General features: G+C 39.1%; 1 protein-coding gene across 1 annotated transcript in view; it reads left to right on the forward strand.

The window, feature by feature from the left end:
• Positions 1 to 24,455, forward strand: part of RAPGEF6 (Rap guanine nucleotide exchange factor 6) — a 175,229-nt gene that overhangs the window by 102,171 nt on the left and 48,603 nt on the right. The window contains exons 7-12 of the mRNA XM_081318027.1: positions 5,805 to 5,936; positions 16,350 to 16,530; positions 19,345 to 19,481; positions 20,650 to 20,808; positions 21,895 to 22,047; positions 24,280 to 24,444. Of these exons, the coding sequence (XP_081174153.1) occupies positions 5,805 to 5,936; positions 16,350 to 16,530; positions 19,345 to 19,481; positions 20,650 to 20,808; positions 21,895 to 22,047; positions 24,280 to 24,444 (927 nt within the window). The remainder of the gene's footprint in view (positions 1 to 5,804; positions 5,937 to 16,349; positions 16,531 to 19,344; positions 19,482 to 20,649; positions 20,809 to 21,894; positions 22,048 to 24,279; positions 24,445 to 24,455) is intronic.

Raw genomic sequence — 24,455 nt, forward strand, 5'->3', positions numbered from 1 at the left:
ACAGGCAGGTAAATGGCTGCTGCCTGGTAGGGCAAGGTTGGTTGCTGTGGCACACACCACTTTTGGGCTCAGGAGTGATGGAGCAATGGTTGGTGCAATGGCATGTGTGAGCAATTTTGAGCCCAGGCGTGACTATAGCTGTATGGGGCAGGGCACACGGGTAGGTGGGGAATGGTGCAAGTGAGTAATTTCAGGCCTGGGGGGGGTATTGCTGCTGGGTGAGGGGGCATGCATGGGTAACGAATGAGGTGTGGCAGGATTGGGGATATCTGCTGCTGGGCAGGAGAGACTTACTGGAGTGACTAGTAACTTTCCCAGCTGGCTGCCCTATTGACTTTTCTTGTGGGAAGATGGCAGTGCAAGTTACAAATGGCGACCACTGGACTGTGGAATGCTTCATTTCTTGTGTGTGCAAGCAGATTGCCAAGCGCCCAGATCGCAATGACATGACTGCACGGGTGGTGTGAAGAACTTCACAGACTGGTTGTAAGTACCACTTGTTCAGCGCCATGACAATTTCAAATTGACACTGAATGTGTGGTTACTAAGCAACCTGTATTATATAATATAAGTAAGGGTATGTTCCTACTACTTTCTAGATAATTTTATACATTTGATGAAACAGAATGTAGATTAATATTTTATTGAATACAAAACCAATCTGATTGTATAGGCACCATTTGGCTAGAAAAAATATTTTATTGTTAATGTATTTCTGAAAAGTGAAAATTGTTGCATGTGCATCTCTTTTTAAGAATTTCATATTAACCCTTTGTGATAGATGAGTGATATCCCCCATATAGAACTGAAGCAAAACCCAAATTCACTTGGTGAGTTCATTGAAGAGCCTTGAATTTAAAGCCACTGTTGTCAGATCCATTGTGTTATTTGCAGTGGGAATGTGTACGAATGAAAGATAAAGATAAAGCCTTGGAGAAATTGTTTTCATGTTACCCGCATATTTCATAAAAAGAGGTGAATAAATCTTTTTTAAAAGATATAAAAAGTTTAAAGATGCCTGATGTCTAAAAAACATGTTAGCTGTGGTACAAAGAAGGATGGATGATTTTGATGCAATCAAGCAGCTGGTAGCCATCTCAAAATTTATTTCTTGTATTGAGGAATGCAGAACAGTGAAGGAAAAATAGATTTTGGAAAATGTGGCATATATTGAAAATTGAGATGAAGAAATAAAGTGATAAAATCTAACTGAAGCGGGATATCCACTTATATATGCCCCACAATCGTAAGAAAAGGAAATATTTACTTTTTTGATTTACACTCTGGCCTTTAACAAAATGGTTAACAAAATTTTAAAAATGAACAGTATCAAAATAATTTAATTTAAAATAATTTAACAGTTATGGCAAAACATTTGGTGTATTGATTTTGTAAAACAAATACTGGGGGCACAGTGCCATACTTAAGAGGATGTTCCATATTTGGAGAGCAACACAGAAAAAGGTCCCATCCACATTTCTAGTAAGACAGACATCTGCCAGTAAGGGCAAATTCAGGAGGCTCTTTCCAAGATAGAGAGAAACAGCACTACAACTTGACTATTAGTTAGGTTCTGCTATGTAATTAGTATTCTTCTTAGAAAAAAGAGAGAAAGTTCCTGAGATAATTACTATAAAGTGCAATATATTAATAATCCATACCACTGGTAGGGAGGGAATGAAATATACATTTGAAGAAAGCTTTTTCAGGCAGTTGAACAAGCAATACTATTGTTTGTCGGAAGAATGCTTGTAAGAAGAATTTTAAAGTCAGGTAATGATCTGGCCTGGAGGGGACAAATCTTCTCCTGCAAAGCATGTTTGATTATCTTTTCAGATATCCACTATTAAATAGGTTGCATTATATAGAGTACTGTAAGCTTAGTTTACAGTTCATTTTAACAAATGTTTAAATGCATATAAATTTAAATAATACATACATACATACATACATACATACATACATACATACATACATGAATGGTTGACATCATGTCTCTATCATAACAGTATAGTTCACTCACACAGTTCAGCATATGAACAATAAATAATATAGAGACTGGGCAGTTTAAAAGTAATCTCAATTTTGTGGGCAGAATTCAGGAATTTTAACCTAAGTACTTCTCTACTTAGGCCTGACATTGTTACTCCTAAACATCTATTTAAAACAGAGGTCTTCAAACTTGGCCCTTTTATGACTTGTGGACTTCAACTCCCAGAATTCCTCAGCCAGTGTACCTGGGCCAAGTTTGAAGACCCCTGAATTAAAATGTTACTCCCTTTCAGATGTAAGAGGAATTCATCTCATTAAAATAACCAGGAATCTTCTAGAACTTTCAAAACAAACACATCTGCAGTTGGGTGTATAGTTTTAGATATTGATATTGGACTATTTTTATTTTTACTTTGTGAACTATTTGTAAAAGCAGTTTTGATGTACCATGCATATGCTTATTTAATGCTAACATGTGTAGTAACTTTCACTATGCTAGAATTATTAACTCATTTGTTCATCTCTGCATCATTTCCCATGATAATTCTATATGAACCAGTATTTGGTATTTAGGCACATTCAAAAAGAATAGTTAGGATGTTGCATTATATACAGGGTGTTATAGTTCAGAACTTGACTTTGTGGTTCCATAAAGAGGTCATATCAATACATATCAGATAGTCATCTGATGAGTGTACTGAAATCCAATTCTCAGTCAGAGAAATGATCACCTTCCAACCCCCAGCTTGCCTGCTTGTTATTTTAAGCAGGCTGATATTCTGCCCAATCTGTTGGAAGCTGATTTTACTTTTACTATCCAAATTTGGAAACTTCCTAATGTCCTTGGAACAATTTCACTAATTAGCATCTGTTGTTCTTCAGCAGAAGTATTCTGGAAAATACTGTTTTAGAGACTTTCGGTCTGAGCTCAATTTTCTTTTTTTAAAAAAAGTTCACACGTTTCATTTGATTTTGAAATGAGCTAAACTGAAGAACTCAGAACACATTTGAAAACTTCTCACTGGAAAAAAAAGTGTTTTTACTACCTCATCTCAGATAGAGGCACTAATGCGTAGCTTAAAATGCAAATTTTAATAGCAATCATGCAGAACACTGTTTCTGAACCAGATATTTTAATTTTATATTAAAATGTGGGAAATATTTCAAAATTGAGGACCTTTCCTGTATATATAGTCTTAAGGATATAATAATAGTTTTAATAATTTTGATTATGTGCCATCAAGTTGTTGTCAACTCTTAGAGACCATAAAGATAGATTTTCTTCATGACAGTCTGTCCCTAACTTGGCCTTTCAGGTCTGCCAATGATGTAATGTTTTCTTCTACGTTTGCCAACATTAGAACTTCCTCCAGATAGCTAGGCCTTCACATAATGTGCTAAAAGTAGGATAATTTGAGTTAGAATTCTAGGTAGAAATATGGTTTGTTTAATGAGCCATATGTTTGTTTTCTTGGTGTCCACAGTATTCTCAAGAGTCTTCTACAACATTTGAACAGTGTCAATATTCTTCCTATACTGCTTTTTTAAAGACCAACTTTCACTTCAATAGAGTGTCAGAGGGAACATTGTTTCCACTATTCTAATTTTTGTAAAATATAGACATTTCACGGCATCTAAATATTTTTTTCCAAGGCTACCAAATGCTGTTCTATGGCATATTTCTTAACTGTTCCTTTTACTCTTGAATGTTAATCCTAAAAGGCAGAAATTGTCTGCCCCTTTTAAAATCTTCCACATTATAGTTGACATTTTACTGTAGTTGCAAAAGATATATATGACAATATACTACCAAGCTGCTGTGAAAATGACAGTACAATATAATTGCCAAACTTCATAAAATTTAGAGAGCAAATGCATTGCAAAGGAGCATTTTAAAGATGATCCCACACTTTGGCATGACTACAAATGATGATGTATTTTTTGGGAATTATACTTTGGAATAACTTTTGCTTAAGCAGCTCTGTGTGTGTGTAGTTGAATCTGTGACTATAGAGGATGTTGAATTTTAGCTTCTGTTATTTCCAATCATAGTCAAGAAGACTAAAGGGGTATTGAATTCTACATCCACTTTGTCTACTGAACCAATTAAAACAAATGAAATATCTTAATACATACAATGGTTTAAGTAAGATAAGTAGCCCAACAAAAGGCAACTTGGTGCTTGTTGTAATTAAAGTGGTCCTGAATATCTTTCTATCTGATGTGTATTAAATTTTTTTTTTAAAAATGTACTGTAATATGTTGAAAAGCAAACCATTATTGTAATAACGATCACATTTGCAAATTTATTTTAAATATCTGCGCTTTTAATTATGTAAGGTAGAATCAACAGTTCCTATAAACATTTGTATTCTTGGCAATTCCTTAAGAATCTCAACATAAAATTTTACTACTACCAAATTTAAGGATTTGGATTAGCAATTATTTAAAACTGAGGCTGAAGCTTCTAAGGGGTCACTTTCATATCAAGTTCTAAAGGTCTATTTGTAACATTCGTATCTGTTCTACAGGGATAACTCTATTAAACATTGGTATTTTGGCCATCAGTGAGGGGGATGATTAAAACTATTTGTCTAATCACTCTAATCAATCTGATTTGCAGTAGACAACGGGGGGGGGAATCAGTTCACATTATTTATCTGGATAAAGCTCAAAATAAAATCAAATATTGAAAATAAAACTAAAATAAAATTTAATCTGTACATGTAAAAAATTATCAAAATTAAAATACCCAAGCTTTTAATATTAACGAATATAAAATATGCCTATGTATATATTGTATACATACAATGAAATACATAAAAATAGAAATAATAATTAAGTATTTTTGTGGTAACCATTGGAAAGAAATAGACACTGTTTCTTAGAGCTTACTTTTGATAGGCAGGTATTCATTCCTAAGAACAAAATAATCCTTGTATTTAAAATTTATCTCCAATTACATTCTTTAGATTTTTCCCTAAAATGCCAAATATCCTGAAATTTCTAGCAGGCAGCAAATGACTCAACCGTTTATCTCTCAATAGTAAAGGAACCTACAACACAGCCACGAATATCCAACCACACAAATATCCTTTATAAAGCCTTACTGAACAGCAAACTAAGCCTCTTAACTACTACAGCAAAATAGCAATAGGGACCAACCTATAAAGATACAGAAATACAGCTAGGTACTCTTTCTACCCATTCTTTTTTAAAATACCAACATGGACACTATCTCTTACATGCTTGTTTCTCTTGTTGCTGTTTCATCACCTTCTTATTTTCTAAAAGTAGTTTACAAATTAATTTGTGTCCAGTGTTTCAATTTGGGAAAGATCCACAAGTCTTAACAAACTTTAAACAAGATAAAAGAATAGTCTGAGTGAATGAGAAAATGAACTTCTCCATTTTGGTAAGTTGTTTTTCATTCACTCAATTAAATTGTAATTCTACTTATACTTGATGATTTCAGTCAAATGGCAATAATAATTCTCCGAATATTTAATTTACAACAAAACTTTATTTTGAAAATGTCTCCTTGGAGTTATCAAAACACTAATCCATGATGTTTTCCTCAGCTGCTAATCTTTTTAAACCCTTGAGAAGTTTGCCATTCAGAGATAAATTCATATATTACCAGTAAATAAATGCTTCCCACTGAAAAGATATTTTCTACTCTGAAGAAGAATGTTGTTTACTTGTATTTTTATTATGACTGTCCAATTATTTCCAGAAAGAATTATCAATTGGTTGAATTTGCAATCCTTTTTAACACTGATTCACCCCGCTCTTTTCTCCCCTCTTTTCAGCTTCCAGCAGACCTTACCAAGATGCACCTCACAGATAATCAACATCCGCAGGTCACACATGTCCCTTCAAGTCAGTCTGGCTGTAGCATTGCCAGTGATTCTGGGAGTAGCAGTTTATCAGACATCTATCAGGTAAATTCAAAGCTTTTATTTTCATAACCAAAAGTGTAGTTTATTGTAACATTCTACAGAATAAAGAAAGTATAGCAATGTGTTTTGTGAAATATAACTTCTCTCCAACAGCCAACACAATGACAAGCAGGAATTAACACTAGGCAATCAATTATCAATCAGTCAATCAGAAAACAATGATATAATCAAGGAATATTACCAAGGAGAAAAATACACCTCTGCCAAAAGTGGCAGGGCAAGTTACTAAATATAAACAAACTCCCCACACAATAGCACTGATTGATGATGTTACCTAATTGGAAAACGAAATATCTGTAAGCAAACAACCAGGGTCAAAGAGCACCTTTTGTTATTTGCAAATAACTTTAACTGGAAACTAAATCTCACAAGTTTTTACCATGGAATTAATGAGGTAATAGATAGAAATAGTTTAAATGGAGAAGATTTTATTGATCCATTAGTGCTGACAATTTAGTAATTCATATGCTATTTGCAAGGAAAGATAAGGATATTTAAAGAAAATAGGTGTTTAAAAATGTGTAATACTATAATTGCTAAAGATTTGAATCTGTGAAGAGGAAGTGGTTGGCATCCTTTAGTCCAGGGGTGTCGATCACAGGCGTATTGGGACTTGTTTTGCCCTTGTAGGGCTGGGGTGGGTGTGGCCTGCGCAGGCCGCATCTGGCCCACGGGCTGCATGTTTGGCATGCCTGCTTTAGTCAGTTGAGTACAGGTAGTCCTCAAGTTACGAATGCAGTGGAGCCTGCCCATTCCATTCGTAACGCGAGGATTTGTAGGAGTGAATGGTGTACCTTGAACGTGATCACTCTGCTTTCGCTCACACATTCACTAATTGAATGCATGGTTTGTTAAATGTACATGAGGTATCCCAGTGTGGGGAAGGCCATAGTGATGGAACAGGCCAGCTGCTTCAGATGACCCAAGGCTTCCCCTGAGCCATTGAGATACCTCATACTCCCCACAATTACTCCCCCACCCCACCAATTCTGCATGCCTGGTCACTTACCTTGCGAAGATCTAGCGAGCTGTCTCCTCTCCAGACTCTCAGCCAAACAAGATCACGGCGCCCAGAACCTTTCACTTTTGGCACTAAATGTTTGCAAGCTGAAAGGAGACTTTGGGTCAGCAAATCACTGCCTCAAAGCATCTGGCCAGCTTGCAAACGCTTTGGGCGCTGAGACTGGAAGCTCCTGGGGGGCGTGACTTCAGGCTTCCTGTCTCCATGCAAAATGTGCTTGAGGAAAGGCCTTTGCTGATGAAAATGGAGGCCGGGAGTGACGCGCGAGGCTTTTTGCAAAGATGGCAAACGGCTTTGCAAACGGAGAGAAGGTTTTGATGTTTCAGGCCTTCCCTCTGTTTGCAAAGCCTTTTGCCATAGATCTCGTCCAGACCTCCGTTTGCAGAGAACAGAAGCCTAAAGTACCGTGAGATCATGCGAGATCAGTAGCATGAGATCTCGCGCTACTGATCTTGCAGTACTTTAGGCCTCCATTCTCTGTGAACACATCAAAGGCCTGAAGCAGCGAAACAGGCCAAGAAACGAAGGCTCTCTAGATCTTTGCAAGATGAGTATCAACAGGCCTAGTGCCTTTGGAGACCTGGTGGCGGGTGGGGGAGGGAATAGTCAGGGTGAATGTTGCAGTGCCTCTGCCATCATTTGTAAGGGTGAACGACTGCTGTGGTGTTGCAACATTCGTAATTTTGGAACTTGTTCGTAAACACTAGGGGATGCTTATCGCATAACTGAATGTTCCCTAAGGGAATGTTTGTAACTTGGGGATTATCTGTATTAGGGACAAACTAGGCTACTCTAAAATAGTGGAGTAGCTAGCAGTTCACTATATTACGGAAATGTTGGACACAACTATGTTAAATCAGGTTTAGGAATTTAATTAATTCAATTAAGATTCACTTGGCTTTATATTTGGTTTTCTATCTCCAATTCAACAAACTCCTACCCTTGCTGCTGTCACAGTAGTGATAACACTAGAAATAATGTTTAGGAACGTAAGTAGCTCACTGATAGAATATTATTCTTTTCATATAGAAGAATACTAAATTTTATTACTTGTGTCTCTTAGAAATACCTGAAAGGAAATCACAGATTAGGAATAGATACTGTTGTACTATAATGCACAATTGGGCATATTGACTACACAGAGTGAACTTTAACACATCTCCAAAACCACAGTGCCAGACAGTAGAAGTAATACTGAGCTACATAGACTGATGCTTTGGTTGATAAAATTTCAAGTATTCCTTGCTACTCTTGATTGTTTTTTCCTTTTGTGTGAATTGAAAAAATCCTTTTAAAATGACAATGTGATGGCACTAGATATGTGAAACAATAGCTTCTTTTAGGTACTATCTGTGCAGTAGGTTACTATGTTTTATTAGACTAAATCAGCAGCGTTGGTAGTGGTGTAATGGTCCGATTGCAGAAGAACTTGTATATTTTTAAGCATCAAGTTTATGCATATGAATAAATTATTAAACTATAAGTTGTTGGACAATTATCTGCTCATATATTTTTAATAACCTATAGAAATTCATATGGTGAATGAAAAATGCCAAATTGGCTTTGGAGTTCTTTGAAGTTGAGTGGCATAAAAATAACATAAATGAATCTGTTTACCCGCAGTTAGTCAAATTAACAGTTGGCCAGTATGTGATATTTGGAGTTAGTTTACATACACAAAGTCTTTTTTTTTATTTAGAGACTTTATTAAGGGTGAATAGTGCAATAATATCTAAGGCCGAAGCCCAGGGCATGTATTCTTACATATGCATATATACATAGCACTGAATCTGCCTACATAGATTACAATATAAATCTGTGTTCAACAGAGTTCATTAGTATTTTGTTGTTATCCTTATATTTCTATAATTATTTTGGGCATAATTCAGTTTAAGCATCTTTAGTTTCATGGGTTTCCAGTGGACAGATTTATATACAGTATGTATTTAAGTTTTCAATTCAAATGGATGGAATATAAATTTTTAATTCTTAACTTGGGCTACTAGTTTATATTCATTTTATCACATTCTACCATATGAGATTTGCACCTTAATTAAATTTATTAGCAAATTACTTCCAACTGTGAAAATCTCACTAATCCTTTCTAAATGTGTGTATCAGAAGATGATGATCCTTCTAGTATTTTTTATTATGAATAACCTTATCATTGGTATGGAAATTTAGAATTTGGCTTTCTGATTTAAACAAAGAAGCAGGTGGAGGGATGCTTAATCTTTCCCTTATATTCTCTTTTGCCTTTCTGGTATGTTTCACCACACACAGAGATTTTTTATATTTACAGACTGGGAGGAAAACCTAATTTCTGGGGGGAGTTCAGATGAAAAAACATTAAGCTTTGGAAGAGTTGTGTACTTCCCATTCTCTGCTTCTAAAACAACAATATAATTTTGTTTTGTTTTTAGCCTTTGCTTAAATAATTTGGATATTATTTTCATCCTTTCCTTATTACATCTGTAACTGGGTGAACTTTGAAAGTGCTATGACTGAAATTTCCTGTTCTTGTTCGGAATTTTAATGATTATAATTCTGATGGTACTAGATTTGGAAGATTGCAGAACATTGGGAATTCTCATCTAATGGAAACATATAATATCATGAAATTGAAAGTTTTTATTATGATGAGAGGTAAAAAATGAATAGTAAAACAAGATTTTTGACATAATCAATATCCAGTAGATGAAAATTAATTAAAAGTGTGGACTCATGAATCCATTGGGGCACAGTTGTTAAACTCACTGCCATAACCGTTTGTTGGTTCACAAAGTAGCCCCCTAATATTAAACATCAGAAAACAGTAATGTAATGCTATAAGAAGATAGAGGTTTGAAAGATATATTTCAGTTTGGAGGAGATGGATAAATTATATTCAGAACAAATATGGGACTAAAAAGTTCCATTTAGCTTATGAGTAGATTTTAGTGGGATATTGTTATTGGTACTTTGTTTGTAGTTATGTTAAAGGGGAGTTAAAGCACATTATGAATTTGGTTAATTGTATATTATGCATAATTTTTATTTAGAATATGATTATTGTAACTATAATCCTGTATTTAGCTCTGGGAAGTGGGGGGGGAAATGGGTGGGTTTGGGGTGGGAGGGATTTGGGGATATATTGTAAAATTTTGTTTTTGTAAAACTCTTTAATAATAAAAAAAAGAAGATAGAGGTTTGGAATTTTTTAATAGGTAACCATAATTGGGACTGGCAACTTGGTCATTTAAGCGAAGAGGCCAGTAAAGTGAAATGGTAACTTTGCCATTTCACTTTATGATCTTCATGATTCCTTTGCTTTATAGATGTAAATGTGAGGATTTATTGCAGGGGTATTTTTTCATCACTGGTGTAATTGCAAACACTCATTTATGAGGCAATTGTTAAACAAAGCCTAATTATGTTCTTTTTAATTTTTACATGGATTAGTTTCCTCCCCAATCTATGAAATTGGAGATTATTTTCATATCTGAAGAATAAATCATAAAAATTCTACATCAAAGGTTGCTGGCAAAGCTTTCCTATCCCCACCACCATCACCACCAAGTGAGCTACACAATAACTTAATTTTGAAAGGCTCTCTCCCAAATTATCTTTAAATCATAGGATTAAGTGAACTTGGTAATGGACCGCAGCACAGATACAATATTTGTACTTCTATGCTGACTCTGAAGACATGTTTCTTTGCTTGCATTGCAACCTGATCCTTGGATGATACATATTCTAAAAAATGATAAATCATGAAATGACAGCACCGCTTAGTGTAAGCTTACTCATATTTATTGGAACAAATTGTGATATAAATAACTTTTCCTTCGATCAATAAATAAGAGGGACAGCTTCCACCAGAATCTGTCCCTTGGAATAGAATTAAAAGCTCACTTTGAGTCAATAAATATAACATATAAGGGGTGTTATCCATTTGTGTATTTATAAGTTAGAAATTGTAAGATGGAATACTGACCTAAATGTGGAGCAGAGCTAGCACTTGTCATACTTTTGGCAAACCTCTGGAGTAACCTGGATGTGCGGTAGTGCACCTGTCTTTTCTTGATCCCTTGCCAACCTGCAATACTGTTGACCATAGTGACCTTCTGGGTCAGCTGAAGTGACTGGTGATGGATAGTACTGTATTGTGTGGCTCTCCTCTTCCTCGGAGCCAGTTCCAATTCATCAGTGTGAGAGGTCATGTCCTTGACACCTGCTCTGTGAGTCCTGCAGGGTTCGGTGCTCTCTCGGCTCCTGTTCAAAACATCTAGATGAAGCTGCTGGGTGAGGTCATCCATCATCGTGGTGTGTGGTGTCATCAGTGTATTGATAATGCCAGTTTTACATCCCTGCCTCTGAGGAATGAACTATTGCTATTGATGTGCTGTCTGAAGGCTGTGGAGGTTTGGATGGAGAACAACAAGCTTCAGCTCAGCTTTGGCACCCTTCCCTAAATCTTGCCTGTTCATCAGCTATGAGTTTTTCCTAGTCTAGCCAATCCAGTAACTTGTAACGTAAAAAATGGGTACATAGTTTATTAGGAATGCTTAACATACAAACAATGATGGTTTATAGGGTTTATGATGTTGCCATTCTTAAGAAAGGAAACTGTTGTGGATCTAATCAATATCTCTGATAGTATTAGGTCACTATGAGGGGCTTTCCAACTTTTCAGTTTCTAAATTACTTTCAGAAACTCTGAGGAGGAGACCAGCGGCTTAGAGACCAGCGGCTCAGATGCTGTGAGATATCTCATATAAAGACTGGAAATAGACATGGGGGAACTATAGAGCAGGTCTTTTCAACCTTTTCACCCATTGTACCACTTTTAGGATAAGGCAATGTCTGACTACCACCAGGCGCCCAGCAAGGTGTCAAAAACTTGACGAAAAAAAGGGAAAAAATGATAAAGTACAGGTAGTCCTCAGGTTGCAGGGTGCCTGTGTGGGTGGAATCCATGGGTCTCTGGTGGAGGGGGGTGGGACTGGGGTGGGTGCCCTCCTTCCTCCCTCTCTCCCATTGTACCTTTCCTTCCTTCCTTCCTTCCTTCCTTCCTTCCTTCCTTCCTTCCTTCCTTCCTTCCTTCCTTCCTTCCTTCCTTCCTTCCTTCTCTCCCTCCCTCCCTCCCTCCCTCCTTCCTTCCTTCCTTCCTTCCCTCCCACTGTCCCTACCTTTCTTCTTTCCTTCTTTCCTTCCTTCCTTGTTTTTTTTTAACTGGATCGTATTTGAAGAAGTTCTTTTTATTCCTCCACCATCCTTGGTTCATTCTCAGCAGGTCACAATTCTTGGCTTCTTCCTTTGTCACCTTTTAGTTTTTCCAGTTCTTCCCTAAGATTTTTGGGTCACTTCTTCTCTTCTTTTCTACTCCATTCTTCGAGCAATTGTGCTTTCAACGACTCCAACTCCCACACCGCACCCACCCCGTCTCCTTTCCCCATTATTTCCTTTTGCTACCAGGCACTCTCGGTTTAGGAAAACTGCTTTCTGAAGTCCAAGATAGGGAGGTATCAGACACAGTCATGCTTCCATTGCAGTTGCCCTGAAAGTCCTGAAATTGGGCTTATTTTGCTTCCATAAAGATTGTTCTTTCCCATGCAGGCTTTGGCTGCCTCAGAAGGCACGAGGGGCCTTTCTCCTTATTGGAGATGCGTAGAGGGGGGGCCAGAAATTACCCACAGACAGCATCGCGGGGGGGCAGAGACTGGGGCTGGGCGGGTGGTGTCCAACAGCTTCCTCGGGGACGCGCCCATTGGAAAAAGAATGGCGGTGGTGGCGGCCAGACGGAAGACAGGCGCGGCGCTGAGGCGATGGACGGAGCGTGGTCTGGGAGGATGCGGGGTCTCCGCAGCCTCACTTCGGAGGGGACTCGCTACCTGCCTGCCTTCGCGGCTCCTTCCCCTGGGCGCTTCACATCCAGCTCTACGGCAGGACAGCAAAGGGCGATGGGAGAGGAGTGGGCCATGTGCGCCTTGGATGGGGCTGCGCTTCTCCCAGGGGGCGGGCGCCTGGCACAGGGCCAATCAGGAGCCCTGCGAGGGGGCAGGGACTGGGAGCTGTAGTTGAAGGCTGAAACAGCTTCAGCTGTAACTGCTTGCATGTGTTTGTGCGTGTGTGAGCAGGGATGAATGCTACTTTCCAGGTGATAAGTGCTTCTTCGGGGCTCAGCAGACATGCTGGGATCAGACCCGAGCTACAGTTGGAGCCTGGCGCTGATCCTGACGCTTCCACTGAGCCCTGACAGCCCCGAAGAAGTGCTGATCAGCTGCAAAGCGGCTGTCGAGCCCCATGGGCCCAACACACAACAGAGGGAGGGAGCTCAGGGTCGGCTCTCCGCCTCCCTCCCGACCCTTCTCGCTGCAGAAGTGGGCGCCGGCGGTGCCAACAGCTCACCGCAGCCCGGAGCCCACCGGCAGAGGCAGGGGCCGACTGCCACCTCCCCCCCTCTCCACCATCTTACCCCGACGAAGCTGCCGCCGATGTGGGGGTGGATGCGATACCGCTGGGGCTCTCAGTGGTCCAGAGCGGAGGCCGGGGCCAGTTGCCACCTCCTCTCCAATGCCTTCTTGCCGGTCGGAGCCGCTGCTGCTGCATGAGTGGATGTAGATGCTGCCAGGGCCTCTCTATGGTCCAGAGTGAGCAAGCAGAGGGCGGAGCCGGTTGCCGCCTTCCCTTGTGCACCCTATCACTGGCCGACATCAGCGGAGGCCGGGGCTGGTCCCAGGGGGTCACCGGCTGATGGGCGATGTGGTGACGGGGAGAATGGCGACGGGGGAAAAATCCCCACAGGATGTGGAGTGCGGGGAGGTGGCTCAATGCGGCGCAGGACATGGCAGCTGGCTGACCTGCCGGGGGGCGGGGGAAGGAAACAGGCCTCTGGCCTGCCACTTATGTTGTTACCGGATGTTGGCTTGTGGGCTGGGGGTGGGGCTACATCTCTATGCGGCTATGATCCCGATGCTTGAGCCCTGGCAGCCCCAGGGCCGGGGCTGCCACCTTGCTCCCAGTCTCCTCACTGGCCTGGCCTTCCGCCAGGAAGCCATCGACCTGGGAGCTCTCTGTGGACTGGAGCTCATCGGCAGAGGTTGGGGCCGGCCATACGGAGTCGCCAGCTGATCGGTGTGTACGGCTGGCCCCGACCTCCACCAAAGGGCTCTAGTCTACAGAGACCTGCCAGCGGGTTGACACAGCAAGGCCAGTGCATGGGGCAACATGTGCAAGGTGACACCGTGGAAAAGACCCCCCCCCTGAAAACAAGACCTGGTGCCTCTTTTGGAGGCCCCAAAAAAGAAAAGACTGGGTCTTATTTTCGGGGAAACAGGGTAAGTCACCACTCTTTCAGTGCCATTCTAATAGTGAATGGTTGTGGAATGAATACAGGGAGTGCAGAATTATTAGGCAAGTTGTATTTTTGAGGATTAATTTTATTATTGAACAACAACCATGTTCTCAATGAACCCAAAAAACTCATTAATATCAAAGCTGAATATTTTTGGAAGTAGTTTTTAGTTTGTTTTTAGTTATAGCTATTTTAGGGGGATATCTGTGTGTGCAGGTGACTATTACTGTGCATAATTATTAGGCAACTTAACAAAAAACAAATATATACCCATTTCAATTATTTATTTTTACCAGTGAAACCAATATAACATCTCAACATTCACAAATATACATTTCTGACATTCAAAAACATAACAAAAACAAATCAGTGACCAATATAGCCACCTTTCTTTGCAAGGACACTCAAAAGCCTGCCATCCATGGATTCTGTCAGTGTTTTGATCTGTTCACCATCAACATTGCGTGCAGCAGCAACCACAGCCTCCCAGACACTGTTCAGAGAGGTGTACTGTTTTCCCTCCTTGTAAATCTCACATTTGATGATGGACCACAGGTTCTCAATGGGGTTCAGATCAGGTGAACAAGGAGGCCATGTCATTAGATTTCCTTCTTTTATACCCTTTCTTGCCAGCCACGCTGTGGAGTACTTGGACGCGTGTGATGGAGCATTGTCCTGCATGAAAATCATGTTTTTCTTGAAGGATGCAGACTTCTTCCTCTACCACTGCTTGAAGAAGGTGTCTTCCAGAAACTGGCAGTAGGACTGGGAGTTGAGCTTGACTCCATCCTCAACCCGAAAAGGCCCCACAAGCTCATCTTTGATGATACCAGCCCAAACCAGTACTCCACCTCCACCTTGCTGGCGTCTGAGTCGGACTGGAGCTCTCTGCCCTTTACCAATCCAGCCACGGGCCCATCCATCTGGCCCATCAAGACTCACTCTCATTTCATCAGTCCATAACACCTTAGAAAAATCAGTCTTGAGATATTTCTTGGCCCAGTCTTGACGTTTCAGCTTGTGTGTCTTGTTCAGTGGTGGTCGTCTTTCAGCCTTTCTTACCTTGGCCATGTCTCTGAGTATTGCACACCTTGTGCTTTTGGGCACTCCAGTGATGTTGCAGCTCTGAAATATGGCCAAACTGGTGGCAAGTGGCATCTTGGCAGCTGCACGCTTGACTTTTCTCAGTTCATGGGCAGTTATTTTGCGCCTTGGTTTCTCCACACGCTTCTTGCGACCCTGTTGACTATTTTGAATGAAACGCTTGATTGTTCGATGATCACGCTTCAGAAGCTTTGCAATTTTAAGAGTGCTGCATCCCTCTGCAAGATATCTCACTATTTTTGACTTTTCTGAGCCTGTCAAGTCCTTCTTTTGACCCATTTTGCCAAAGGAAAGGAAGTTGCCTAATAATTATGCACACCTGATACAGGGTGTTGATGTCATTAGACCACACCCCTTCTCATTACAGAGATGCACATCACCTAATATGCTTAATTGGTAGTAGGCTTTCGAGCCTATACAGCTTGGAGTAAGACAACATGCATAAAGAGGATGATGTGGTCAAAATACTCATTTGCCTAATAATTCTGCACTCCCTGTAGTTGTTAAGCAGTGTTCACCTGTACTATGTTTGAATATATAGTTTCTCTTATCGCCATATGAATATTTTTTTTCTTCTGGCAACTTATATGGTCTAGTTAAAATTCATTGTATTAAGATTTTCTGCTTTTGATATCACCCATGCTATTAATAAAATCCTTTTGGGATGAACCAGTACTTTTTCCTGTTTTTGAGTAGGTTTTAACTACAGTATTTGATTGTAGAGTTAAACAGTGTTGAAGTAACTTTGAGAAACAAATAATCTAGAATCCAGCAAATTACTCAGACATCCATATGTAAGGTACAGATTCATTTTACAGCTGGATCATAGGATTTATTGCCTTGGAAAATAAAAGACAGAAAATTAGCCAGTATTACATGTAATAAATGTTTAACTATCGGAAATTTAAATACCATTTATTGCTTGTGTGTTCAGGCTACAGAAAGTGAGATGGGAGATGTGGATTTAACTGGTCTCCCAGAAGCACCAGTAGATTCTGAAGATGATGAAGAAGAAGATGAAGACATTGATAGAACATCTGACCCTCTGCTAGGGCGAGATGTTGTTCGGGAGTGTCTTGAAAAAGAACCTGCTGACAAAACAGATGATGATATTGGTGAGAAATAAAAATATTGCCCTTCATAAATAAATCTGTTATTTTGTAGTGCAAGCTATTACAATTAATGCATAGAGATGGAGTAACGAATTACCCAAACAGTAATCATTAAATAACTAAAAGGATACCATGCTTGTAGCAATAGGCAGTAGCCAACTAAAGAGACTGTAAAAGTACAACGGTGTAGGAAGGAAAAAAAAGTTGGACAAACCAGTGACTTGGTGACTTAAGATATGCATTTGTTAACATTAGCTGAGATCTGAACGTTTATTGTGACCTGAGTCACAGCAAGGTGGATGGAGAGTTAGGGAAGAAAACAGAGTGATATGTAGTGGTTGGATGATGTTGTAGGAAGGTGCTATCCAAAATGTGTTTTACAGAAGCTCTGGCAGTCTGTTTAGAGCTTATGTTGGTAGTTGGATGGATGGATGGATGAATCCCCTCAACTTGGGAATGGAAGGGCATTGGGAAGGAAGTAAATTATATGGGAGAAGGCGAGCTGGGAGTTCAATGCACTTGACTTTTGGGCAAAGTTGATGATAGATTTCTCCAGGCTTATGGTTATGGAGGATTTCAGCCTGCCTTCTTTGGACCTGGAGTAAGAGATGGCTCAGGAGTTCATAACCACTATGGCAATTATGGTGGCCTTGGCCTCATGGCAAGAGCATCATGTCACCATTGCAGTCATGGAACTGTTCCAACTTTCTCAAGGTCCAACTTGCAATAGAGGTCAAATACTAGATTTGAGTTTTGTCTTGGAGCAGCAGAATGGTAATCTGAGATTTGGGGATGTTAACATAAGTTCCTTGCCATGGACACCTCTTGTATCTGGAGTTGTGAACAATTACCTCCCATTGCAGGGAAGTGGGCCATAGTCAATCATCCCAGCGCAATTGGGTTTCAGAAGGAACTTGGAAATTTTACCAAGGCTGTGACACAGCTGAGATCCAGGTTGCTGCTTGAGATAGTCTATGGAGATTCTCAGTCATCCACATCATAGTTGTCCCAAAGATGCTTTTTCAGGAGGCAACTAGACTTTCTTGTTTTTCTTTGAAGACATTTCACTTCTCAACCAAGAAGCTTCTTCAGCTCTGGATGGTGGGGAATGGAAGAATTTATACTCCTTGCAGACAGCTGGTCATTTGCATTTTAGAGAGTCATTGAGGCCACCTGGAGGCTTATCTGTGTCATCAGGGTCACCTAAGTAGTACAAATGGGTGTGAAGTCTTCTTGGAACTGTTGTACAAACTGTGTTGTAGACTGGAGATAGATGATGCCCTATGCCACCCCTCTGTTTGAAAGAGGGGTCAAAGAGGCCATATTTGTCAAAATTGAACATCCCTCTCTTAACAGAGGGAGAGGGATACGACATCCTTTATCTCCAGTCTACAACACAGCCCTTTCAACAGTTCCAAGAAGGCTCCACATCCATTTGCACTACTCAGGTGATCCTGATGACACAGATAAATCTCTAGGTGGCCTCAACAGCTCTCTAAAAGAATGCAAATAACCAGCTGTATGCAAGGAGTATAAATCCCTTCATTCCACACCATCCAGTCAAAGCTAAAGAAGTTTCTTGGATGAGAAACAAAATGTCTTTTAAAAAAAACACCCAAGAAAGTCCAGTTGCCTTGTGAAAAAGCATCTTTGGGACTGCTTGAGATAGGCATATGACAAGGGTCTTGATTGGATCATGCTATACAGAATCTCTGTGCGTGTGGATCCTGTCTAGCACTCTGTTTTTGTGGAAATGCTGTGGGAGATGAAGCAATGGAAAGCACCCCTAAAGCGTGCCAGCTGTCACTGGATGGCCTTTGCACAAATTCTTCTTGAGCACCAATTGGACCTGGAAGCTTTGCTCACTGTTGTCCACACCTTGATCACTTCCTGATTAGATTACTGCAACACTCAACACACAAGCCTGCCCTTAAATATGATCGGGAAGTTACAATTGGGTTTAGAATGCAGTGGTGCCTGCAGATCTAGGCTGTATTATATGCCATTGCTTTGTGAGCTGCACTAGAATCCAGTTTCTTTCTGGATGAAATTTAAGATGCTGGTTATCATCTTTAAAGTCCTGAATGGCACAGGACCAGGTTATTTGTGGAATACCTCTCTCTAAGGATGTCTGTTCCACCATGTAGAATAGAGTGTCGTGCTCCTGGTCACTTCCCTTAAATGTTGTTATCTGATGGGACTAAGGAAATGAACATTCTTTGTAGCTGTTTCTGTCCTATGTAACACCTTCCTTCTGGCCTTGAAAGCCTTGGAAAGTTGGCTTTCCCCCCAAGGACTGACTGGGTTAGTGTGTGGTTAGAGCCTAGTAAATGTGAATACTCAGTGGTGGAGGAGTTTGTTTTGGACCGCTTGGAGTTTTATATTTTATTGTGTCCTTGTTAGCTGTTCAGTTTTATTGTATGTTAGATGGGTGGCAGTGTAAGTCTTTTTAAATCGATATATACATGCATGCATATAAATAAATGCTAATGTAGGAAAATGGTTGTTACAAATTTTTGCGTAGTGCTTAATGGTAAGTCCTGTTCTTATGCATTTAATCTCCCCCTCCCTCTCTCCTTCAGTGTAACATGTAGATAATAACCCTTCCATATGATTAAAGTACATTTTCAATGTATAAAGTTAGCATTGAATTTAAGTCAGTGAAGATACCTATGTTAATTAGCTTGGAATTGATGGATGATAGAGATAGAAATTCAGTTTTGTTATGAAAATTAAGTAACATTTGACAATGTACATGATAATTTTCCCTTACAAAATTTATCATTTGCATTTAACATAAAACTTTTGTTTCGTTAGAACAATTACTGGAATTTATGCATCAGCTTCCAGCATTTGCAAACATGACTATGTCAGTAAGAAGAGAACTTTGTTCAGTCATGATATTTGAAGTGGTAGAGCAAGCAGGAGCCATCATCCTTGAAGATGGTCAAGAAGTAAGTAGGGCATGTTGTCATGGAAATGTTACTGTATTATACATGAGATACGTATATTTTTGTGTTTCTCTATTGAGCAAATAGGATGACCATTTGAATAATGTTTACTGAAAGGTACAAGTCTTTGGCATTGTTACATATATAATGAGAAGTTCTCAATGTTAGCATCCCCTAATGGGCCAGATTAGGGGAGATATTCCTTTTTGGCTGACAAGCACATTCAAATATCCATAAGGATAGCTAAGCTATATACTCTTGCCATCGCTTTGTGGTGAATAGATTCCACAAGCTCTTATATATGCAAATACTCCTGCATCACTGAACAGATTGGCTCGATTAACATATATTTGAATAATGTTATACTTTTTAATTTTATGTACTTTATATTTTATGTATACTTATTCTGGAAAGCATTCATTTTAGGATAATAATACCTTATTATATCATATTCCCTACTTCTTTCATATTCTTTGTTCAGTAGAAACTCTTTTATATTCATATTTACAGCCCTTATGTTTAGTTTCTCAAATCCTTCTGCTATATATTTTCTACCTGGTCACAATAATATGCCCATTATCCATTTGCAGTTATCAGTGGGGCTAGTTACCATACAGAACAGGCTGTTCACCATAAGATAAGATTTTGTAGAGTGTGGTAATTGACAGAAATTCTTAATTGCTTATTGATTTCTGATTATTATTTTTTTTTAATTCCATTTATATCCCGCCCTTCTCCAAAGACTCAGGGCGGCTTACAAGCTTAGCAATAGCCTTCATTCTATGTATATGCCTGCTTATTAGGGGCTTTATTACAAAGCGGCATTATTACAAAGTCAGCTTATTGCCCCCAACAATCTGGGTCCTCATTTTATCTACCTCGGAAGGATGGAAGGCTGAGTCAACCTTGAGCCTGGTGGGATGCGAACCTGCACTAATTGCAGGCAGCTGGTGTTACTTAAGGAGGCATTAGCCCACTGCTCCACCAAGGCTCATTACTTTTGTATGATAAAAGGCAATGATCATTAACATAACTCTGAATTTAATCTATTTATTGTTTTTTGTCATGTCATTGTTGCAATGTAAACTGAACTTGAATCTAACCTCATGCTTTCATGAGACTTTTGATTCATAGCAAGATACCTGAGATTGCTTTGTTTTTTTTACTTTAGCTTGACTCTTGGTATGTTATTTTAAATGGCACTGTGGAAATTAGCTATCTTGATGGGAAAACAGAAAGTCTTTGTATGGGAAATAGTTTTGGGATTACCCCATCTCTGGAAAAACAACACATGAACGGTGTGGTTAGGACCAAAGTAGATGATTGCCAGGTAAGATAAATGATATTAGAGTAAAATATTTTACCTTTGTGAAGCTTGTTATAAACAATCATAATATATTATCCTTTAAAATAATCAAGAGTTTATCCAACTGTGGCAGGCCTAATACTAGTCAAATTTATGTGGCTTTCCTACCCATTCCCAATTTTCTGTGATTAGAAGTCCATTTACCTGATGCTGGATGTAGCACTTGACCCACTGGCTCATTCTTTTAGAGTTACTGCCTTATCTAAATAGACCAGCAGAATGACCACGGACAAGCAAAAAAATCAGTGGGAGCGGGATCGACTTCTGTCTCCCTGCCGGCTTCCTCCACAAAGGTGCTGCAACGGTTGGAACTTTGACACAAGAATAAGACTGGCCTGAACAATGTGGAAATTTCAATTCCACAGAAGTAATAATTCCTAGATTTATTGCACATTCGTTAACTTAGTAGATTTGAAGTAGATTGATTGAAAAATTGTTGGGTTATAAGGCATTGGGAGCGACAGTGACTTCTGACTTCCTGCCCGCTGATCCATTGACTTTGCTTGTGGGTAAGTGGTAGAGATCACAGTCATGTGATCAAAATTGACTGACCACAAATTTGCAAATGCAACTTTTGTAAACATCATTGAAATGTCAATTCCAGGGGAGTCATGTGTGCAGATTTTGAAAATATTTTTTAAGTTAGCCCATTTGAGGTACATTGATTCAAAAATTGTTCTGGTATATGTTCATTTTGGCTAACTGAAGGTTACAAACAGAAAGACAGGAGAGTTTTATAGTATAAATAGATGCTAGAAACAGATTATAACTTTCATTTATAATATTTTTACTTGTAACACTACTTCTTCAAGTAACAATACTTATTATTTAGACTTTAGTTAATTGACAGCTGTCTTCCAGTTAAAAACCCATTTCTCAATCTGATCTATTGAATGTATTATTTGTGATTGAACTTAACACATAGATATCTTGAAGGAGTAAACTGGAAATAACCTGATTTTTATTCATTGTATTAAAAGAATTTTTGGCAATAGATTTTTTACATGATATTATTGTTTATTTTTAAATGTCCTTCTTACTTTGGAACAGTTTGTATGTATAGCCCAGCAAGACTATTGGCGTATTTTGAACCATGTTGAAAAAAATACGCATAAAGTGGAGGAAGAAGGAGAAATTGTTATGGTGAAGGAGCACAGAGAATTAGACCGCAGTGGAACCAGAAAAGGACACATTGTCATTAAGGTAATCAAAAAATGATATCTTACCAAAGATTCATTAAACTCCAGCTTTTATGAATATCATAAGACTGGTTTTCAGGATAAATCTATATTACTGGATTTTATTTATTTATGTAAACTACTTAAAATGCTGCCAAACGTTTAATAACTCTGGGTTTACAGTTAAAAAAATAATATTGGGAAAGAAAAAGATATATAAATCACACAACGGGCTCCATCGATCCACCTTGTGAATATTCAGTCTTTAGTAGCTTCCTGAACATCATTGAGAGTGGTAACTGTCCAAATTTCTTGGAAGATATTATTCTTGAGGCTGGTACACAACAGAGAAGATACACTTCTTGGGTTCCCGTAGATGATACTATTTGATCAATGGAACCCCCGATCCACTGTGCCCCAATCTCTCCAGTTTACGAGATAGGTAGTTTATCAGATAAATCACCTGGCCCTATGCCATGAAGGGGTTTATAGGGGATAACCAGTGTCTTGAATTGTATGCAGAAGCCTACAGTTAACCAGTGCAGCTTCATGGAGCAGTGGGGTCACACAGGCATACTGAGGTATGCCCACCATTATCTATACCTCTGCATTCTGGGCCAGCTTGAACTTCCTAGAAGTTTTCAAGAGCAACCCCATAGAGACTGTATTACAACAGTCCATTCATGAGGTGACTATGGTGACTATTTGAAGGGTCTCCTTTCCAGGAAAGAGTGCAACTGGTGCACTAGATGTACATGTGCCACTGCTGTCATTTGAGCAGAAGATGTGAGTCCAGGATGATCCCCAGATCATACAGCTGTCTAGAATGGGGAAATGCAACCCCATCCAAGAGCAAAGATGGAAGATTCTCATACATAAGGAGACTCAAATACCCACACCCACATGGTCTTGTCAGGATCGAGTTTTAATACATTTGGCTCCAGATTCACACAGCCTCCAGATTCACAGCCTCCAGACTCTGGGACAGGACCTCAGTAGCATGACCTGCTTGGCCTAGAATCAAGATCTAAAATAAGCCAACGGATATAAACCAATGGATGATTTACTTCTTTATTCAAAACATTTATATAGCCACCTAATATCTAACATTGGATCACCCAGCAGTTTCATGTAAAAAAGAGGCAAGAGCATTGAGATGTATTGTACTCCATAAGTGAGGGTCTGTGGGCTCAGTCACTTCCCCTCTATCAACAGTGATTGAGCCTGGCTGCCAAAGAGGACAACCCCTGCAAAATGGTGTTCCTCAATCTCAAGTTCCATAGCCAGTCCAAAAGCATATCATAGTTGATTCTATCAAAAGCAGCTGAAAAGTGATCAGTAGACTAACGGTAATATCTTCAAAACCAGATCACACTGCAATTGCCCTGAGACTGAAAGCAAATGTAGTGTATGACCCCTGTAATGCATTCAGCTTTCTATTGTTTGGGACAATCCATAGAGGCCATACATTCCTGAGATGACTGTAACTCAACATGACAGGGTAATAAATTGAAGTCTCCAAGGACAAGCAGTTTTGGAGTCACCTAGAGCAGCCTGACAAAGGAATTCTTTGATTCATAGACACATAAAAGGAATTGATTATTTGAATGCGTAGAAATGGTATGAATTGTAATGCTAAATAAATTTCTAGAAAATATTGTACAATTAAATGTTTATAGTATCTATTACTAAGATTTACGAATAAAATAAATTGTTATAGAGACAATAAGTTAATATATTGACCTGATAGTATTTTGTTGATGTTAAATAAGACATCCCTGTTGTTACCTGGGCACCTGACAAATAACAAGTATATTTCTTTTCCCAAAATGGAAGATAATATAGGTTTTCGCTTTGATCTCCCTGAACTCTCAATTTAAATCGTCATATTTATTTTTTTACAGTGAGTGTTGGGTAAAGTCCAGCTCATGTCCAGCTATTAAAAATAATTGAAGCTAGGTTAGAAATGCATTAGTGATGCATCAGAAATTGGAGTGGTAATTACTGCATTTAAGTGCATGGGTGAGAAAATAATGGCAGAGTTTATCATGAAATAATAAGGGGACAGCAAATATTTATAATGAAGAATTTTAACAAGCATTTGGAGGATAGGTGGGCAAATATTGTTTTAGCATAAAGGTTTATGAATAACATTTAGGAATTGAATTTATGTGTCACTATCTCTGATTGTATCATGGTTGATAATACTACAGAACTAAGTTGTCAAGAGATTCACTGCAGTCTCTTTGTTTTTAAGGCTACACCTGAACGTCTCATTATGCATTTAATAGAAGAGCACTCTATTGTGGATCCAACCTACATTGAAGACTTTTTATTAACATTCAGAACATTTTTGTCAAGCCCTCTGGAAGTTGGAGACAAACTTTTAGAGTGGTTTCAGGTTGACAGTCTCAGGGACAAGGTTGGTTCCTA

Source organism: Vipera berus (genome assembly GCF_964194415.1).
Source record: "Vipera berus genome assembly, chromosome: 2".
In the NCBI taxonomy this organism is placed as follows: Eukaryota; Metazoa; Chordata; class Lepidosauria; order Squamata; family Viperidae; genus Vipera; species Vipera berus.